At 50.7% G+C, this 19,758-nt stretch overlaps 1 protein-coding gene across 4 annotated transcripts in view; it reads left to right on the top strand.

Moving 5' to 3' along the window:
* Nucleotides 1-19,758, top strand: part of MTOR (mechanistic target of rapamycin kinase) — a 71,136-nt gene that overhangs the window by 39,490 nt on the left and 11,888 nt on the right. For all 4 annotated transcript variants that reach the window (XM_072977524.2, XM_072977523.2, XM_020782170.3 and 1 more), the window contains 15 exons: nucleotides 5,636-5,711; nucleotides 6,992-7,131; nucleotides 8,330-8,430; nucleotides 9,197-9,312; nucleotides 10,732-10,809; nucleotides 10,924-11,031; nucleotides 14,875-15,000; nucleotides 15,610-15,741; nucleotides 17,231-17,346; nucleotides 17,566-17,683; nucleotides 17,949-18,155; nucleotides 18,286-18,386; nucleotides 18,698-18,794; nucleotides 19,092-19,190; nucleotides 19,282-19,404. In XM_072977524.2, the coding sequence (XP_072833625.1) occupies nucleotides 5,636-5,711; nucleotides 6,992-7,131; nucleotides 8,330-8,430; nucleotides 9,197-9,312; nucleotides 10,732-10,809; nucleotides 10,924-11,031; nucleotides 14,875-15,000; nucleotides 15,610-15,741; nucleotides 17,231-17,346; nucleotides 17,566-17,683; nucleotides 17,949-18,155; nucleotides 18,286-18,386; nucleotides 18,698-18,794; nucleotides 19,092-19,190; nucleotides 19,282-19,404 (1,738 nt within the window). The remainder of the gene's footprint in view (nucleotides 1-5,635; nucleotides 5,712-6,991; nucleotides 7,132-8,329; nucleotides 8,431-9,196; nucleotides 9,313-10,731; nucleotides 10,810-10,923; nucleotides 11,032-14,874; nucleotides 15,001-15,609; nucleotides 15,742-17,230; nucleotides 17,347-17,565; nucleotides 17,684-17,948; nucleotides 18,156-18,285; nucleotides 18,387-18,697; nucleotides 18,795-19,091; nucleotides 19,191-19,281; nucleotides 19,405-19,758) is intronic.

The raw sequence follows: 19,758 nt of genomic DNA, 5'->3' as shown, positions 1-19,758 counted from the left end.
CTCAGCCGTTTGCCATGGGCTGCTTTTCTTTGTTAGCTGGACTATCTGCTGGGAGACTCAGGGTGTAAACGCAGGTAAAAAAAGCAGGTTAGCAAGCTGAATTTGCCATTCAGTGCCTTTATAGAAAAGCCTGAGAAAAGCTCTTTTTTTGGAAATCCAAGACTTCGGGGGGCGGGGGAATCTCTGCATAGCAGCGGAGGAAAAGCTACTTCTCATAACTTTGGTCTGTCGAGTAGAAACACGCGCTTGTTCAGAGCAATCTTGTCGGCTTGTAGTTAACAGTTCACGCAGTTGCCAAGTGATAGAAGTCAAGGGTGTGTAGCTCAAATGAGTGTCTCCCTCGTTGAGTTTATCTGACATCTTCCTTTACGACGATGGCTTTCTCGGGATGTGTTCGGCTCGGGGGCCACCATATAAAAGGCCCTGCCTCACAGCCTGGCCTTCCCAGGAGAGCACCGTGAGCATACAGTACCATATAGGAAGTGTTGCTCTATCAGACACCCGGATCCTATGCCGTTTAGAGCACTGGTTCTTAACCTTGGGTTACTCAGGAGTTTTGGACTGCAGCTCCCAGAAGCCTTCACCACCAACTGTGCTGGCTGGGGTTTCTGGGAGTTGCAGTTCAAAAACATCCGAGTAACAAAGGTTAAGAACCACTGGTTTAGAGCGTAATGAATGAGACCCATTTTAAATGGAAGATGAAGCACAATTGGGTCTAGAAGGTAGTGAAGGAAGGGACCCCAGGGATCAATTCAGCTGCCCCCTTTTTGCACCAGCAGAGGTTTCTGCATGATTGCTGCAAAGGTCCAGAAATGTTGAAAACAGAGTCTCATTGCTTTGTGGCGTAGAGAGTTTCTTCCACCTTCACCTTTAGGAGGCCCAATGCAGATCACTGTCCCAGCACTGCTAACAACAGCACCCCCCCCCCGGCTGCTATTTTGCCATGGAGGATAAGTTGTGCCAGGAGGGGTGTGTCACGATGCATTCCTCTAGAACTGGCCAACTTAGTGGAGAAAAACACCCACCTGTTTTTGTTACTAGCAAACCTGTGAATACCAGTAACAGCACTTGGAGTTTCAGCTCCTGACCATTTTGTCTGGGAGGATTATAGGCCCCTTGAGGCTGATGTGCAGAATTCCGAATATTTTCCCTCCCCTCCCATGTGTCCCTTGCGTCGAGCCAGGGTAGCCGGGAAAACGGTCTTGTAATTCCTGAAGAATGTTAAAAGAGTTTCAAAAGCTCAGGCCTAAAAAAAAAAGATGAAAAAGGAGTAGATGCCTGAAAACATGCCTTCCTGTTTTTCTCTCAAGGTGAGACCTGGATCTTTTCAGAAGGAAGACTGGGAGGGGGGGGCCGAGAGAGAGAGAGAGAGAGAGAGAGAGAGAAAGAGACCCTGGTGCCATTTAATAGGCATGTTTTGAAGGTGCTGTCAGAGCTTGGCTTGGAAGTGTTCAAAAGTCAACACTTAGTCACTGGCTTCTAGGAAAAGACACATCCCCCCCCCCATTCTACCTGCCTCTGGGCCATTCCAGCCTCAGAACTCATCTGTTTTGACTCTTTTGCCTTTTGAAAACACCTTCCAGCTAAGATGGCAAAACTGGCCTCATAAGCTGTCAATAAGTCACTTGCAGGGTTTGGTCATCCCTAAAATACAAATTTCAATCCTGAAGCTGAGGCTCCAATACTTTGGCCATCTCAGGAGAAGAGAAGACTCCCTGGAAAAGACCCTGATGTTGGGAAAGTGTGAAGGCAAGAGGAGAAGGGGACGACAGAGGACGAGATGGTTGGACAATGTCATCGAAGCGACCAACATGACTTTGACCCAACTCAGGGAGGCAGTGGAAGACAGGAGGGCCTGGTGTGCTCTGGTCCATGGGGTCACGACAACAAAATACAAATTGAAAACCATGCAATGGGCCTTGAGTACATTGAACCGGTTAGAGTGGAGGAGGGAATGTGTCATTTCTGATTAACAAGAGGCTTTACAGCTTCTTTCTGTGTTTGTCTTGTGGATGACGAGATGATAGATTCGGCTGAAAAACTGGCATTCAAGTTTGAAACTGGGTTCATGTCCATCCGTTCTTCCATTGGCATACACGGAGCTGTCCGGGGTGGGGCAAAGAGAAGGGGCAAGTGAGCGTCTCTCTGATCAGAGTGCCGGAGGTGGGGAACCTCGGGCTCTGGAGCTGAATATGCCTCCGGCCGACCCAAAAGGCCCAGCAATCTGTGTGAGCGCTCGAGATCTTTTCCTCATTAGGACCTCTGCCTCTTTTGGTCCTCCTTCCTCATGTCAAGATGTTATGGAGATCCATCTTGGGAAGATTTTTTAAAAAGCCACTTCCAGCTCACACAGAGACAAAGCCCATTGGAGAGGATGCTATCCCCCCCCTTTTCCAAGGTTTTCAAAATACATTCGAGCGTGTTCAGTCTTGTTTTGAAGCACACACTTTTCATCTCGTTTTTCTCTCAAAAAGACAGGAGCGAAGGAGCCATCAAATCCTTACTGGAAGGGAGCTGAGAGATAAATGTCCAATTAGTCCGGAGGTGTTGACAAAAGCGATAAAGCCAAGGCGTAATTAAGTGTCTGACATGCCGTGGCCGAGAGGCTTCAGCCTGCCAAGGGGAATGTGATGGCGGTTTATCTTTTTCATGATACTGTCATGACTAGCGGTTGCTGGAGGGAGAGCTATGTTGTTATTCTCTGCCTCCAACAGTGGAGGTTTATCTCCCAAGTCCACCTTGTCTTTCAAGGCGAGAGAGTCGGGGTCTTGCCGTTCTGTCAATTAAGTAATCTGAAGGCAGAGCAGAGGCTGAAAATAAATGGCCTTTCCCCAACAGGAGTGGAGAGCCCTGTTTTATTCAGTTGACAGCCTCCTTCTCTGATTGCTTTGTGGAAGATTATGTGGTAGCAAGAGAGCAGCACCTTTGGGTCCAGATTGAAAATCTCTGGGTCCCCTTCTGTTTGGGAAGTGGGGGACATACCCATCAATACGAATGAACAGTATTTGTGTAGCCTTTCCGCCCCAGCGTTTACATCATTTTTGAAAGGAGTGGGACCTTGAATTAAGCCAAAGGTCTGCCTTGCATTTTATGGCCTAAACCCAATTCTAAGATGATGATTATAGAACTGCTGGGTGGCTCATTAGTTGAAGGCTACAGAGCCAAAGGTTTGGAGTTCAGTTCCCCAATGTGCTTCCTTCACAGGGGCCGGACTCCGTGATCCACACAGGGTTAGAGTCCCGTACCACTCTGCGTTTCTGAGATGATGACGACGACAATCATGATTAATCTCAGAGACAGGAGATTGATTGTATCAGTAGGGATTTGATAAGTCAGCATGGATTCAGTGGTTCAGTTCTAGATGGGAATCAGAATTGAGTGTTGACCCATATCAAAGATAGGAGGTAATAGGGAGATCTTAACTCCCTCTGCCTCAGGTGCACGCATGCACACACACGCACACACACCAGTTGTGAGTTGACCGGGGAGAAGGGTTGGCTAAGCGGAATCCTTTCGAAACCAAAAAACAAAACCACTAGCGGAAAGCCTCAGCTTGGAAGCCAAGGGAGATCAACGTTGCCTTTGGCGCTTTCAGCATGAATGATGATGGAAGGATGAAGTGTCGTTGCCCACCTTGAGCACCGTTCTCTAAGGACTCGCCAAAGAGAAGCGTTTTGGCAGATCGGGTGCAGTTGTTGTTCAGGTCCGGAGAGGAACTGGGTCCTGGCTCTCCCGCGCAGGACAGAAAACTTGCTTTTTTTCCTCTTCCACAAAGTAGGATCTGGAGGACCCGTGGATTCAGATTACAACAACGGAGGTTTCCAACGACACTGTAGGAAGAATTTCTCTGTTCCTGCCTGCCTCATCCCACTTTTGCTTCCAAAACCGATACCTGTCTTAATTCTGATTTCCTTCGAGGTTCACAATCTAGCAGCAGAAAAAGAGGCGTAAGGGCCGGTTGTCCTTCTCTCAGTGAATTCCTCAGGAGAGCAACCAACGATGTGGCTGAAGTGAGAAGAGCCTCTGATGGGTATAAAATGCTCATCCCTTCGCCTTCTGCTCTAAGTCCCTCCAAGGGATTGCTCACCTTTCTCTAAAAAATACAAGGCAGGGGAGGGAAGGGTTCCCACCCAGTAAGAGAGACACAAAAATGTTCGTGGCTGGCATTTCGGAGGCCGGGAAGCCGCCTGCATATGTGGACGTTGCAGGAGGAGGCCGAGGGCAGGAAGTCCGGGCTTAAGAGAATGCAGCCTGGAGGAAATGAAAATAAAGGCATGAAGCAGACATGTGAGCTCGGTTGACGTTCTCTGCCGATCGATCGCTCCTCTGTTAAATCTCGCTCAAAGCCGGGGATCACGTGGCGCTGGCAGAAGATGAACTGGTTGGGGGAATCGAAGGGTTTGGTGGCGAGGGAAAGGGTCCAGGGCAAAAGTCTGGAAGAATATCATGTGGAAAACGGGTAGCGGTCTTCTCTCTTTTTTTTTAGACAAAACCGGCTTCCTGTCTCCTTTTCCTACTGGGGCCGTTTCAATGAATGAATGGGTCTAAGCAGAACGATCGCAGAAGGTTGCCACTGTTTTTGCAAGTGGTTTGTTTTAATCTGCATTTTGGTCTCCTTGCCGGAGTCATAACAGAACTAATAGAAACAAGCCAACCGATGCAAATAAATACAGAGAAATGTTACAGGATGGAAACAGTTACCCAAGTTTAGGATATCAATAGACAGTTTACTTTAAAGCAATAAAAACAAAATCCGTAAGAATGGCATACAAAATGCTGTTTTTTCAGCAGCCAGCCAATGGTTTATACTTTTTGTTGGTGGCCAAGAGAATGGGCTTCTCCCACAGCCGCGTCCACCTAGGGAATAATCTCTGCCCTGCGTCGTCTCAGGCCTTTACTACTTGCAGAGACTAGACCTTTGTTGAAATCTTTCTGTTTTGGTTCTCCAGCAGCTTTGAACTTTCTCAGTATGACATTATTCTATTCCAGCTGATACCGTGGTTGTAAACTGCTTTGTGATTTTTGCGAATGAAAAGGGATGTAGAAATATTTCTGTTGCTAACAGGTGCTGAACTTTATCAGACGTCTGTCTTTTTGCTGCACTTCACAAAAGGGTGCTTCTGATCCTTTTTAAAAAATGTTTTGCCTGGAATGTGACAGAGGAAGGAAGGAGTGTGGGAAAGGTGTGTTGGGGGTGGTTGTTGTTTTAAATAAAAAGTTCCAGAATCCCCCAGCTGGTGTGGTTGTTGGTGTGGGATTCTTAAAGCTTCTTTAAAATCTATATATTTTTTTTCCAAGCTATTTCTTTTCAAGCTTTTCAGTTATGATACCCTAGCAATGGAAGATCCTCTCTGGCAAAAGTCAGAGTGAAATGTCTTTTGACTTTGCTTGTGCAGAGGTTTTCATGTGTTAGTTTTGAATTTTTGTATTCTTCCCCCCCCCCATGTGCTGATATATAAGCCACACCAAAATGAGGTCTCCTGAAGAAGAACAGGCAGATCCATGAATAATATACATGCTTAATGACAAATAAACAGCTTGATCTCCTAGTATTTAGAAGCCACATTTATCCTAACCATTTAACAATATCTGTCCCTGAATCCCCCCTTTTTTCTCCCTGTTTGTCTCCTCCCAGTATTAACAATAAACTGCAGCAGCCTGAGGCGGCTTCGGGGGTGCTGGAATATGCCATGAAACACTTCGGGGAGCTGGTGAGTCAAGTCTCCTTTTTCTGTGTGCTTCTGAAAGACGGCTCTGAGAAGTCCTTTTTGGTCGGTTCTGCAGCCAGTGCTAGCTTTGAAACATCCTGCCTGCGGAGCCCTGAAGGGGAGAGAGAGAGAGAGACTGTTTCCAGTCCGGAGCCGTACGGTCTCACGTGGAAGGGCACCGAGCGGTGGTGTGCATCGCTTGATCCTGCCTGCAGGCCATGAAAGAATCCGGCGCTTGGCATTCAACGTGGCCAAGACTGCCAACGGCTGAGCAGAAAAGAACATCGGCCCAGAGCCCGCGTCGGGGCAGGGTGGAGCGGAGAAGCTGGAGAGATTCCAAGGGGCAGCTTGTTCTTTTCTTTTAAAAATAAAAAAAATTAAAACCCCTGAAAATTAAAATCCTTCAGGAGGCAAGTGGTTAGGGAAAGATTTGGGGGATTTTCGGAATGCCCATGTCGTCCACTGGTGCTCTTTTTTCCATTTTGACATGGCTTCTGAAAACGAGGTGGTTTAAGGCTTGGTGAAAGTTTACGATCTCTTCCCCTTTTGCGGAGAATCAACAACCACACTAGACCTTTGCAGGCTGGCCCCCCTCATCCTGCCACCCGCCGGCTGTATTCCTGTCTTACTTTCAGTGTATGTGGATGGGTCTCGGGCTTGGAGGGCCCTGCCTCTGTTCTTGGCCCCTTGGGGTCCCCCTGTTCCCCCAAAAAGCCATCTGTTTGGTGTCCAAGGCTATAATACCTTTAAGCAGACTTGTCTTTAAATTGAGAGAGAGAGAGAGAGAAGCCAGCTATTTGTCTGTTTGGTCTGACATCATTCACCCTAGATGGGGACCGACTCCTGCGATCTCAAAGCGTGGCTTCTCATGATGAACTGCAGCCTGCCTCTGAAGGGAAGCCCTGGTCATCAAGCATCCCCTCTTGAGTGTGCGGTTGCTCTTGGACGTGGTCGCTCGTGTCCTGTGGCGGCTGGCCGAGAGTTGGATTCCCGTTTAAGTTTCTGATCCATTTTTCAAAAGGGGGTGTGTGGAGGCTTTGTGGGCCTGACCTGTCCCTGCTGGAGAGCTGTCATGCTCCGCTTGTGCTCCTCCCGTTGCTGGGTCAGAGACGATGTTGACCGGAAGGAGGTGAGACTCCGAAGTGGAGTCCTCTGCTTTCCGTGCAGGTTCGGTTGCCCTGTGGTCTGTGTCTCCAGGTGGTTTCTCCCACTGAAAACTGTGCTTTCCTCTGCTCTCTCCTCCTCCTCCTCGATCATCATCATCATCATTTTCTTCCCTCCAGGAAATCCAGGCCACCTGGTATGAGAAGCTTCACGAGTGGGAAGATGCTCTCGTGGCCTATGAGAAGAAGATGGACACTAACAAGGACGATCCGGAACTGATGCTGGGGCGGATGCGCTGCCTGGAAGCCCTGGGGGAGTGGTAAGAGAAGGCCTCTCTCCGCCCATCAGCACGTGGGGAACGGCCTGGACTTGGGCCCGGAGATCCAGAGGTCCCGGCCGGATCGGTTCTTCTACTGCCTGGCGAGCTCTGACTGAAAAGAGAGGCAGCCGAGAAACAGGCTGTAAAAAAGACCTTTCAAAAGTTGTGCAAGGGGGGGGGTGGAGGAGGGACAAACGATCGCTGCTTTCCTGGTATAGCAGCAACATCTGATCCGCAGGTGGAATGTATGGGGGGCGCAGGGGGGGCTGGGCTCTCCGGAGCCTAATTGTGGAAGACGGGGTCTGCGCGATGGAGCGTGCCCCACTCAACGTGAAGGGTTTGGCAAATCTGTTCAGCCTGGGTGGCTGAGCGCCTCGCATGCCACGCCTCGCTTCTGTTTTGATGGGCGGTAACACGAACGCAAACTGATGGCATGTGAGCCGTGGGGTGGGGGGGGTGAAGGGAAGGGGCCTCCCCGTTGAATTTGGAAGACAAGCCAAGAGGGCCTGGGGACCCCACCACCGGCCTAACCGCCCTGACAAGGTTCATGGAGGGTGTTTGTAGGATGATGGGCCCTGAATCGCTTGAGTTGGTTGGAGAGAGCAGGGTGGCTTTTGGGGACAGAAGGCAGGGTGGGTCAAGACGGGCAACATGAAACCCTCTTTTTAAGCAGCCTTGAAGGTGTCCCCATTCATCTGTCCAAAGGTCCCTCAAAGCAACAAACACCAGATTTAAAGGAACCATCAACTTGCGTATAAAATGGTGACTGAAGTATATTTTTTAAAAAAATCAAAGAGGAGGAGATTCATGACCGCTGAAGAACAGCAGCTAGCTAGGGACCTGATCCTACTCTTTCCTATCCTCACCAGCAGAGTCATAGAATCGATGGATGGCTGAGTTGGAGGGGGCCTCTTAAGGCTGTTGGGCCCGACCCCTTGCTCAAGGGGACACGTCCTTTCCCCTGAAGGCTCCTCCTCCAGTCCAACTTCAGAGCCGTGGGCCCTTGTTTCCCCCCCACCCCCACCCCCCAAGTGGGGCTGTGTAAGCCCTTCTCTTGAGCATTTTGCTCTTAAGTCCCGCTGCTCCTCACGCCAGGACAGAGGCCAAAACACAGGGAAACAGGACGGATCTGGGACCTTTTTGGAGGGGGTTGCTTCCTCCACCGATTTGCCGCTCCCCCCATTGCTGTCGTTTCCAGGGGGCAACTGCACCAGCAATGCTGTGAGAAATGGACCTTGGTGAATGACGAAACGCAGGCGAAAATGGCCAGGATGGCAGCAGCGGCCGCTTGGGGCTTAGGTGAGTCGTCCCCTTTTGGAAGAACCTTTTGGAAGAAGGAGAGAGAGAGAGGTTCCCAAGGGCTGGGCTGGGCTGGGCTGGGGGGGGGCATTTCAAGGATTCAGCCAGGCCGGGGGAAAAGTCGAAGGCAGCGGGGAGAGAAAAATGGAAGAGGAGATGCGAGATGGATTGGCTCCCTAAAGGAGGCTCCCGGCTTGAGTTTCCAAGAACTGACCCGGATGGTTCAGGACTGGACCTTCTGGAGGTTGCTCATTTGTGGGGTCGCCCTAAATGGGAAGCAGCCAGATGGCCCATCACAACGTCCACCCCAGAAGAGAAGGTGCGTTTTCAGGGATGCTCCAAGAGAAGCCTCAGGTGAGGCAGTCCACCTTCCAAACTGCAGGACAGGGTATCCTAAGACAGGTTCAGGGAGAATGGAAGAGAAGGATAGAGGCTTGGCTTAAGCTTGATTTGCAACATGGGGATGCAGGAGCCCCCAAAGCCCTTCTGAGTCTCTGCATTTCAAGCAGGCACGGTGTCAGAAACATTCCCGTCAGCGAGAACACCCTGCCCTTTTTCAGTCCCATTAGACAGGGGCTAGAGATTTCATTCACCAATTTCATTCGTGCCACACACTGCTACGAATCAAGAAAGAATACTTACTCTCCTGGCTGTCTTGGTCGTGTGTGTGTGTGTGTGTGTGTCTTGGTTTGGTGGGCTTCTCCGGTCGGGTCCCTTCCAGCTCTGAGGACTCACCCAGCCTGCCTCTCCCCCCCCCCCCCCGCAGGCCAGTGGGACAGCATGGAGGAGTACACGTGCATGATCCCAAGGGACACCCACGACGGCGCCTTCTATCGGGCCGTCCTGGCGCTGCATCAGGACCTTTTCTCGTTGGCCCAACAGGTACGTTGCGAAGGAGGCCCTGTTTCGGGTCTCGTCGCCGTTTTGATCTGCGAGGACCAGGGTTGGATGTGGCATTTCAGAAAGAACCCCCAGGGGGAGACCGTTCTCCATTTCGCTCCTCTTCCAGGCTCCTCGGTGGAACCTCCTTTTTTCCTCTCTTGCAGGTTCTGGCCAGCGTCACACCTTTCCGTGGCCTCTGAATCTTTCCCTCTTATTTAGGCAGTCAGATGCCCCATTGTAAGCCACCTTGGGTGTCTTTGGGGAGAAAAGACATGGTCTAGAGGGGCGGGGTAAAAATCCAATAAATAAATAAAAATAAATAAATAAAAGGGGGATAGAAATATTTTAAATAAATAAATAAGGCACATCGGTTCACTCTGGCTTTTCCTGTTCAGTCATCTCCCTTTTCCTCTTTTACGCCTCTGTGTTTTAAATGACAAACCCTGGCGGGGCAGAACTTGTTTAATTTTTGGGACGGCACTTACCAGTTCCTGCCATTTTCATCAGTGTAAGTCCTCAAATCACCTTACGACCCAAGAACAACAAGACAAAAACCCCTATTAATATAACACGGCAATATTAAATGCCTCATTCTAATAAGATAACCATTTAATTTGTATTAATATTGCTACACTTTAAAGAGACACAGTAGGTCAATATCAATCACTATGAAGTTCATGGCCAGAATCCTGTTGATTCTTTGTGTTGCAAGTGGTGTTTATTGCAGGGATGAATGGACTGCTGTTTTATGTTCCTTGTCATGTGCCTGTCATGTGATCTGAGGAATGCAAGAAGGAATACAAGCAGAGGATCGTTAGCTGCTGGGCGCCTGTTCTATGATTTCATAGACTCCTAGAATCACGGAGTTGGAAGGGGCCCCTGAGGCCATGGAGTCTAACCCCCTTCTCAAGGCAGGAACCCAAGTCAAAGCAGATCGGACAGAGGGTGGTCCTGTTTTCTCTTGAAGGACTCCATAGTTGGAGTGCTCACCACCTCCCGAGGTCATGGGTTCCATTGTCGTACTGCTCTTACAGCTCAGAAGTTTTTCCTGATGTTCAGCCTAAATCTGGTTTCCTGTAAATGTGAGCCCATTTTTGCGTGTCCTGCACTCTGGGATGATCAAGAACAGATCCTGCCCCTCCTCTTTCAAGTATTTTAAAAGTGCTCTCCTCTTTCTCTCCTCAGTCTTCTTTTCGCAAGGCGCTAACCATTCTCATTTACACCATTGCACTTAGGCTGGCCCAAGTAACCCACTGTATTCTGGCCAATGTATTTTTAAAAAATAAGTAACAAATAATGCTCTCTGCCAAACAATTCAAGTGGATCCGGGGGACTCTTAAGCCATTGATCACGGAGCCTTTCCCAGGAAGGAATCTATCTCAGCCGCCTCTTCCTTTCTCTATCTCTTTTCTCCTTCAGTGCATCGATAAAGCTCGAGATCTCTTAGACGCTGAGCTGACGGCCATGGCGGGAGAGAGCTACAGCCGTGCCTATGGGGTGAGTGCGTCAGCGCCCGGGGCGTCGGGCGCCCGTCCTCTCCACTCAGGAGCCACTCTGGCGTGCCGGTGATAGGGATGGAATGTGACTGGGCTCTTTCCCTCTTTCCTCCAGGCCATGGTCTCCTGCCAGATGCTGTCGGAGCTGGAAGAAGTCATCCAGTACAAACTCGTCCCTGAGCGACGTGAGATCATCCGCCAGATCTGGTGGGAGAGGCTGCAGGTAACAGGGCACTGCCCACGGGGCCTGCTCGGTATGCCCAGGAAGCAGCCGTTGTACCAGTTAAGCGCCCTTTCAGAAGTGCCAGACTCTCACACCTACCATTCCGTTCTGTTTTCGTTTCCACCGTTTTAAAGCTGCGTGTCGGGAAAGCGCAAGGCGGGCAAAGCGTGGATGCTTCTGGGTTTGTTAGGCTGCCTTTCCCAGCGGTGCTGATCCAGTGTAGAACATGGCGGAAGGGTCAGGACAGACAAAAGTTCCTCTTCATGTCTATGCGAACTGGTTTTTTGATTCCCTCCTTCCAGTTGCAGTGATGGCCACTAGCTTTGAGGGAGGGCTGGCCTGCATCTGCACCTGGCAGGATGGGGACCCCCCCCCCACTATTCCTCCTATAAACCACCTTCCCCCCCCCCCAAGCATCTTAAAAATGCTTTGGAGGAACCCTCTGGAGCAGGTTTCTGGTTCCACAGCAGGATTGCGGCAGAAGGGAAGGAAAAGAACCCCGCAATTCCTCTAGAGGCGGGTCCTGAAGCGCACACCCTTGCACGGATTGGGGCCATATCCCTTGCAGGGTGGAGTTTCTCCTGACACAGGAGGCCTTCGTTTTCGTGGTGTTCATTCCTAAGGGGCGGTGTTCTAAGCCTGAATCGTAACCCTTAAATTTCATTCAGAACACTCGCGCGAGCCAAAGAAATGGCACGACGTTTGCTAAGTGGCGTACCTTCCTTTGTGAGTTCCCCAGTTTTTCCTCCAGCTTTCATAATTCTGGGGAGATTGTACGAGATTCTGTCAGCACCTGTGCCTGTGATCATGTTGGCAGAGAGTTGAAGAGTGACCTCATAGGGAGTGTGTGGTTTCAGGTGTATCAAGACGGGAGGGTTTCACGGGCCCTTCCTCCTGAACCTTTAACCATCAGAGGAAACTGATGCGGATGGCCTGGGTGGGAAGGGACAGAGATTACACCGCCTTTTGCTTCAGAGGGAGAATGGGCGATGGTTGATGCCATTTGACTACAGTTCCCATCAGCCTTCACTCTCCTAGTCAGTCCTTAAGAGTCATGGGAGTGGCAGCAGGAGGGCCACATCTTCCCCTTCCTGCGTCTTCGTTTCCACCCTTCCATCTGTTTTTGGTGAGGCCGAGGTGGGTTCCTTAACTCAGTGGCTGCCTCCCCTTCACTCCATCGTCCACCTGGAGAGGTCGTTCTCCCGCCCTCGCCAGCGTCTTCCTGTTTGGCCGGCCCGCGCTTCCAAGCTGCCCGAGAAGCGGCTCTCTGCCAGCGCCTTGCTTGCTTTCTCCCTGTGCCAGTCGGGAAAGCTGTGACAAAGCTTTCTGCCTCCAGAACTGCATTCCTGTCTGGAAGGGCCGAGGAAAACATTCCGCCAGAGAGGGAGAAAAGCCGAGAGAGCGACAGGGTGGGTAAAGGAGTCTGCCGACGCGTCTGTTTATAGTCCTGAAAAACAGGAGGGAGGCCGAAGCAGGACATGGAGTTCTCATACATTTTACTACGTCTTGATAATAATTATAAAAGGCCTGCTGGACCGTGCGGTGGAATGTTTTATTTGAAGGCTAGGAAGCAGCAGAGTTCGTCCTCCTGGAGTGGGAAAGAGAGAAGCAGCCAGGAGGGAAGCATCGCCCGCCTTGCGCCCCGTCTTCCATCTGGATAGAAAGCTCTCATCCATCTGTCTAACCAGTGCCTGAAAATGGGGTATTTCTGCTTGCCAGCCAGCTGGTTCGCCTCCCAGCGGCAGGGTGTCAGCCCTTTTTAGAAGGCAGGACCCCTTTGTCTTCAGTAGGTTCAAACCATGGTTTGCCACCCAAGCAGAGGAGAGGAGAGGGGAACTCTGCCACAAAAAGGACCTCCGCCGGTTTCAGAAGCCATGGTTGATGTCCTGGTGGGAGCAAACGTCACAGTTCCTCCATGAGAGATTCATAGAATCAGAGGATCCTGGGAGTTGGAAGGGGGCCTAGAAGGCCATCAAGTCCAGCCTCCTGCTCAAGGCAGGAATACGAATCAAGACAGATCTGACAGAGGGTGACCCTGTGTTCTCTTGAAGGCCTCCAGCATTGGAGCCCTCACCACCTCCTGAGGTTACTGGTTCCGTCGTCGTACTGCTCTAACAATTGAGAGGTTTTTCCTGATATTCAGCTGAAATCTGGCTTCCTGTAACTTGAGCCCATTATTACGTATTCTGCCCTCTGGAATGATTGAGAACAGATCCCGCCCCTCCTCCAGATGACTGCCTTTCAAGTATTCCTTTCCTGCTTCTGATGTTAAAAACCAATCATCCTCTGCCTTTGTATCTCACTATATTCCAATAGCTCCAGGCAGCTTGGCACCTACATATATATGGAAGTAGATTCCACAGTGGGTGCCTTTTGAAAAGAAAGTGTGTGTGGGGCGGAAACGCAAGGAGGGAGATGACAGCTTAGCCGTAGAGTCTTTGCTGTACAAGCAGAAGGGCCCAGGTTCGATTCCTGGCATGGGAACGAATGAAAAGGACCAGGTAGCTGTCTGATTCCATCCCCAGGGAACTGCTTCCCATCACAAAGGAAACTGTTCAGGTTTGATCCAGGAGAGTGAGCCTCTGGCCATCGAGACTGAGGCGTCGAGCTGTCGTGGCAGGTAGACTGGAGCAGAACAGGTCTGTCGGCGCAGCTTGCCTGCCATCAGCCTGAGCCAGGTTTGCGGGGCGGCCAGATTGAGTGGTCGAGAACAGAAATCAAGAGGTGCTATAAGAGAAAGGTCTGTGCATAGGAATATGCGCACCCCCCTATCCTGCCCCCTTCCAAAGCCCCCTTTCCCAGCTTGTTTTGCTCCTGGAACAAATCAGACTCAGAAGGCAGCGTGGCCCTCTCTTTGTTTGGGAACAGAGTCAGCTCCTCCCCATCTTTCAGGCTTTCAAGAGCGGACCAAAGCGGTGGCCTCATAGTTTGGGCCCGTTCCCGTTCCAGGAGGCTGATTGTTCTTCCTCTCTTCCACCGTTCTTTTTCCATTCACTTAACCTTGTTAGGATTGGAGAACTGAGCTGGTTTCCAGTCCTGGCGACGACGCACAATCCCCAAGGACTAAATTAAGCCTGTCGTTAGCCGCATGTTTGGAATGGCACGATGCGCAGATGGAGAAAATGACGGATCTGTTGTGTGCTTGAAGAAACCCGTGCATTGTTCCTTTTGAGCGACGGAAGCTTTGCTCGTCATTTTGCAAAGGCGGCCATACCCCCTCCTGCTCCTTGCTTAGTTGTTCTGTTTTGATGGCAGTACGGAACAACTCCCTCCCTATCTCTAGGTGGCTGGGAGGGTTTCGTTGTATAAAAACAGTAGCTGACATGCTATTAAATAGACGTCCATAGATTTCATCTGTGCAGTTTAGATTGGCACAGGCCTAAAAACGGTGTTTCTGAAGCAACAGGCATTATCCTTTTGGATGATGCACGTGCGTTTGCGCCATTGTGTTAGGAGAAGCATTACTCCCAGCTGAGAGACAGGAGAAAGTAGTTTTTCTTTTCAAATAGTATTTGACTAAACCAGTGCAGGTGTAATAAAAAAACCCCCAGACGCAATGAGGGTGAAATAGGGCTATAATAATGCCGCATCTCTAGATGGTGGGCTAATAATTTGAAAGGCTCTTATGTAAGTCCCTGTTTCAACTCATTCTGGTCGCAGATTCCATCGACTGGCCATGTGTTTTATGCAGCTGTTTCTTGTTTGATCTTTACCTTGCTCTGTGTTTTAATTCCTGTTAGACAAGAACAGCTATGAGTACTGGAAGAATGTGAACAGCTAAGAGGTCTCTCTCTCTCTCCTTCTCTCTCTCTCTCTCTCTCTTGCTGCTTCTCTCTTTTCCAGGGCTGCCAGAGGATTGTCGAGGACTGGCAGCGAATCCTTATGGTCCGGTCCCTGGTCATGAACGCCCACGAGGACATGAGAACGTGGCTCAAGTATGCGAGCCTCTGTGGCAAGAGTGGGCGGCTAGTAAGTGTCTCCAGTCTCCCCCACCCCACCCCTCAGCCCCTGAATGCAGTGTCGTGAACCTTGAAGGAGTAAATGAGACTCCTGTCTCATGAAGATCCCCCATTGTCAAAAGGTGCTGGAACTAGCTCTCTTAGATCCAGAAATCAAACAAGAAAGCTCTACGTGGAAAAGAAGTTTTTTTAAAAAAATCACATTTCAGTGATGCCTGATTAAGGCCAGTCAGAATGCCACGGAAGGGAGCAAGCTTTCAGGGTTTCCAGTTGCCTGAAAAAATGGACCCAACCCAGCAACTGAAATTAGACAGTTGCAACGCCTAGAACAGGGATAGAAGTATACCAGAGACAAATAGGTATGCAGTGTGGGGCTCTCCGCAGAGTAATCTGCAAGCGTTTGGCTACTAGCTACACAGCTCACTGGTGGTCTCTGTCCAGCTGGGTCTCCTCTCTCCGTCCCTTCCCCATCACTTGTCTTTGCCAACTCCCGTTGACCTCCGTTTTTGCTCTCCGACAGCAAAGACACGTTTAAGATGGCTGGTCCTTTTCAGTTTAAGTTGATCTTAAGCGAACAGAGTTTTGCCTAACTGTAGCCCCGTGTTTTGTTTACTCCAAGGCTTTGGCCCACAAGACCCTCGTGCTGCTCCTGGGGGTTGACCCGTCCCGGCAGCTGGACCACCCTTTGCCGACGGTGCATCCTCAGGTGACCTACGCGTACATGAAGTACATGTGGAAGAGCGCCCGCAAGGTAAACGGTGCAAGGAATTTTGGAAATGCACCTTTTTTTGGCTTGGGCTGATCGCTGCAGGTTTTAACTGTTTTTTTGTTTGTTTGTTTTCGGTTCTGAGTGTCAGTCACGAAATTCTCACTCCCTTGTCCCAGCTCCTCTCTGCTCCATTGTTGAGGTGGATGTGTTTCCCTTCATCTCCCGACATTTTCTAGATTCCTCTGTGTGTGTGTGTGTTTCTGTTCCCGATGTGTGGATGGTCGGTGAAAAAACACAAGCGACACATGGGGAAACCGGATTCTCGCAGACAAAACATCTTTCGGGAGACTTAGATCAGCCAGCCAGCAAACAGCTGGAGAGTACACGAGGCTGAGCGGAGGCCAAACGGTTTGCCTCCATGTGGCCCGGGCTCCCGTCTCCTGGCGCTGCTTTGCAAGGGGATTTACATAATCAAAATCCCAGACTGGGTCCCTTCTTTGTCCCCTCCGAGACGTTTGAAGTTTTCCTTTGCTCTCCAAGTTGCTGCCACATCATCCTCCTTCTTCGTTGATTCCCTTCCCATTCTGGTTTCTGCCAGCTGCGGAGGCTGAAGCCCTGATAATAGCTGTGCCCGGCGGTATGTCCTCTAAAAAAGCAGAAGGAGCCCCCTCGGAGGTCTGATCTTCTGGGCTGTTCTTGAATTCAAGAGATTTAGACGGCTGCCTCTTTGGGAGAAAACGCAGCCAGCTCAGCTTTAACAGAAACCAGAGCGGGGAGGCCGAATTAAACAGGCTCTCGGCTTTGTGTGCGTTAAAATCAATTCTTGGGTTTTTGGTGGCTTTTTCTTTGGGAGAGTTGTCAAATAAGGCAGACTTAAATTAACCCCTTTTAAAGGAATGGGGGGAAGAGGGTTGAAGCAGAGAACGTGCCTTAACCAAACTCTGGGGAACTTAATGGCCTCGAGCAGGGCTGGCCCTATCGTTATTCAGAGTGAGACGGACACCGCAAGCAGCCTATCGTACAATCCTTTAAAATGAATTAAGGAAGCATGGATCGAGGCGAAACAAATTACTAGACCAATAGGTCAGTTTGACTTACAAGGAGCGTTTTTATGTTTTTGTGGTTAGGGTGTCCCTTCAGGGCAGCAGCCCGCAAGCTTAACAAGGGGTGGATCAATAATTTTAACAAGTAATGCATAAAATCAGTATGACTCTGAAAAGCATCCTGCACCTGGTCAAACACCATTAAACTCATCCCTGTACAAACACAACTTGTGAAGGTATGTATCCATTTTGCCAGAGGTTGAAAAAGTTATATTTTTTCAATCCAGTATCTGCCGGATGGTGTAGCTACCCTTTGTGTTAGTCTTGGGGGATGCTAGGCTTTGTTGTTGAAAATTAAAAAAAAACAAACAAAAAAAATTCCTGATGGGTGGTCTTTACCCGTCCAAGGTCTGTTTTGGCTGTTGCTCAAGAAAAAAGGGACCACGCATGCTTTGAAAAGCGTGGGCGGTTCATGTTGCTTCTTGCAGATTGATGCCTTCCAGCACATGCAGCTCTTTGTCCAGACGATGCAGCAGCAGGCGCAGCACGCCATCGCCACCGAGGACCAGCAGCACCGGCAGGAACTCCACAAGCTCATGGCACGGTCAGTACCTGTGGGCGGGCATTTGAGGGCTCGATACGGCAGCGCCCCGCCAGCCGCCACGTGGTCCGGGGTGGCTCCGCACCTCCTTCCTTTCACGCCAAGGTGACCCAACACGCCGGAGACCCAGGCGGTGATCTTAGGAGCACCTTGTGACCTCCCGCAGACCCGAGGCTTCTCCCGCATGGCGAGTGAATCGGTCGTTTCTGTTCCGTTCCCCAGGTGTTTCCTGAAACTGGGCGAGTGGCAGCTGAACCTGCAGGGCATCAACGAGAGCACCATCCCCAAAGTCCTCCAGTATTACAGTGCCTCCACGGAGCACGACCGCAACTGGTACAAGGCAAGCGAAGGGGGCGAGGCGAGGGGCTCCGTTGGGTTGAGCGGCCCAGCCCGGGCACCTCCTGCTGGTCTGAGAAAGGGTTCCGTGGCCTAACCCCCGCCGGTTTGATCGTTAGCCACTTTAGCGTCTCCAGCCCTTGTTTTGAGCCACAGATCCAGTCTGGTTTGAAATCGAACCCCCTCCTGTGCTTTGGGACTGGAGTTGAGTGCGAGAAAGGAGAGGGGTGGCATTCATTGCTCAGCCCCCTCTGTGTCCCTTCTTGCAGGCTTGGCACGCCTGGGCGGTGATGAACTTCGAGGCGGTTCTGCACTACAAGCACCAGAACCAGGCCCGGGACGAGAAGAAGAAGCTGCGGCACGCCAGCGGGGCCAGCGTCACCAGCGCCCACACGGAAGGCAGCAACAGTGAGAGCGAGGCCGAGAGCACAGAGAACAGCCCGGTCCCGTCTCCTGCCCAAAAGAAAGTGGCAGAGGTTAGGGTTCCTGGTTCTCTCCGAGCTGGAACAACCCACCCCCACCCCCCGCATATATCCAGAGGGTGTCGGGCCCAAGAACGGTGGGACGTTCTTCACCTGATCGGTCCAACGTTTGTTTCTTTGGCAGGACTTGTCCAAAACGCTCCTGATGTACACCGTGCCGGCCGTCCAGGGCTTCTTCCGCTCCATCTCCTTGTCCCGAGGAAACAACCTGCAAGACACTCTCAGGTACCGCCCGCAGGAAGGTTCCGTCTTTTCGGAAGGACGGAAGCCCAGCGTCGGTCTGGACTGTTTATGTGCAGAACAGGAGTTTCCGCGTCCCTGAGACCGCTTGGCTGGGCCGATTATTCTGCGGCTCCCGTTCTGCGCACAGAAGGTCCAGGGGTGATAATGGGCCATCCTGGCTTAGAAGCTTTTAAAAAGCTGTGTTGGCTTATCCCGGAGGCCAAGGCCCGTGGGGTTCATGGGCCACGTGCATGTTGGAAATGTCTGTGCAGGAGCCACAGAAAAACAAGCCTGGTATGATTTCCTTTCTCCAGAGTCCTGACTTTATGGTTCGATTACGGCCACTGGCCAGAAGTCAACGAGGCCTTGGTGGAAGGGGTCAAGGCCATCCAGATAGATACTTGGTTACAGGTAAGGGTCTGAGTTTCTGCCCTTAATTCTTTTTCTTCTGCAAGCCAGGGTCTCCGTCATATAAACGAAATTTGCTCCTGCGCTTCCATTCTGGGACATTTGGCATCCTGGTATTTTCCTACCGCTAATCCTGGCTTCACTGGCAGTTGTTCCTGATCGTAGAGAGCAGGATTCTGGGCTCGGGAGACCTTGGGGTCTGAGTCCAGCCAAGGCATCCCTTAGGATATAGTAGCATTCTTTGAATGACATCTGGGCTCTGCATGTTGGTGTTTTTTTTTCCTCTTCTCTTCCCATCAGGTCATCCCTCAGCTCATTGCTAGGATTGATACGCCTCGGCCTTTGGTGGGCCGACTGATCTACCAGCTTCTGACAGACATTGGCCGGTACCATCCGCAGGTGAGCCCCCTTCCCCGCATCCCAAATAAATCCGCTTTCAGCCTGCAGACTCCTGACCCTCTCCGTCGATACTCTCTGGTCTTTGCTCTAGGCTTTGATCTATCCTTTGACGGTGGCTTCCAAGTCGACCACAACGGCACGACACAACGCGGCCAACAAGATTTTGAAGAACATGTGCGAGCACAGCAACACCCTGGTCCAGCAAGCCATGATGGTCAGTTGTTCCATTCAGGCCTTCCCTCCCTCCCTCCCTCCCTCCTGCTTGACAGCCTGTCTATGCCATTGTTTGGAAGAAGGGGAGAGGGGGAAGTATTCAGGAAATTAAACTGCCCCCTCTGCTTTGGTGGTGCTGTTTTAATTAAAAACAGGTCTCCTCCATTCGCACTTGAGTGATTCAGGTAATGATCACAAGCTTTGAGCCGTTCCTTTCTGACTGTAAAAAAGAATTCAAATTATGATTTTCCAAGACTGATCAGGGTTGGGGCGGGGGGCATTATTTATTTAAAGCATTTTTAGCTGGCCTTTCTCCCTAAAAGGGACCCCAGACGGCTTGCATCCTTAAAAGACA

This window comes from Pogona vitticeps, chromosome 7, assembly GCF_051106095.1.
Source record: "Pogona vitticeps strain Pit_001003342236 chromosome 7, PviZW2.1, whole genome shotgun sequence".
Lineage (NCBI taxonomy): Eukaryota > Metazoa > Chordata > Lepidosauria > Squamata > Agamidae > Pogona > Pogona vitticeps.
The sequence above is the reverse complement of the archived record's forward strand: the minus strand, read 5'-3'. Positions and strand labels throughout refer to the sequence as shown.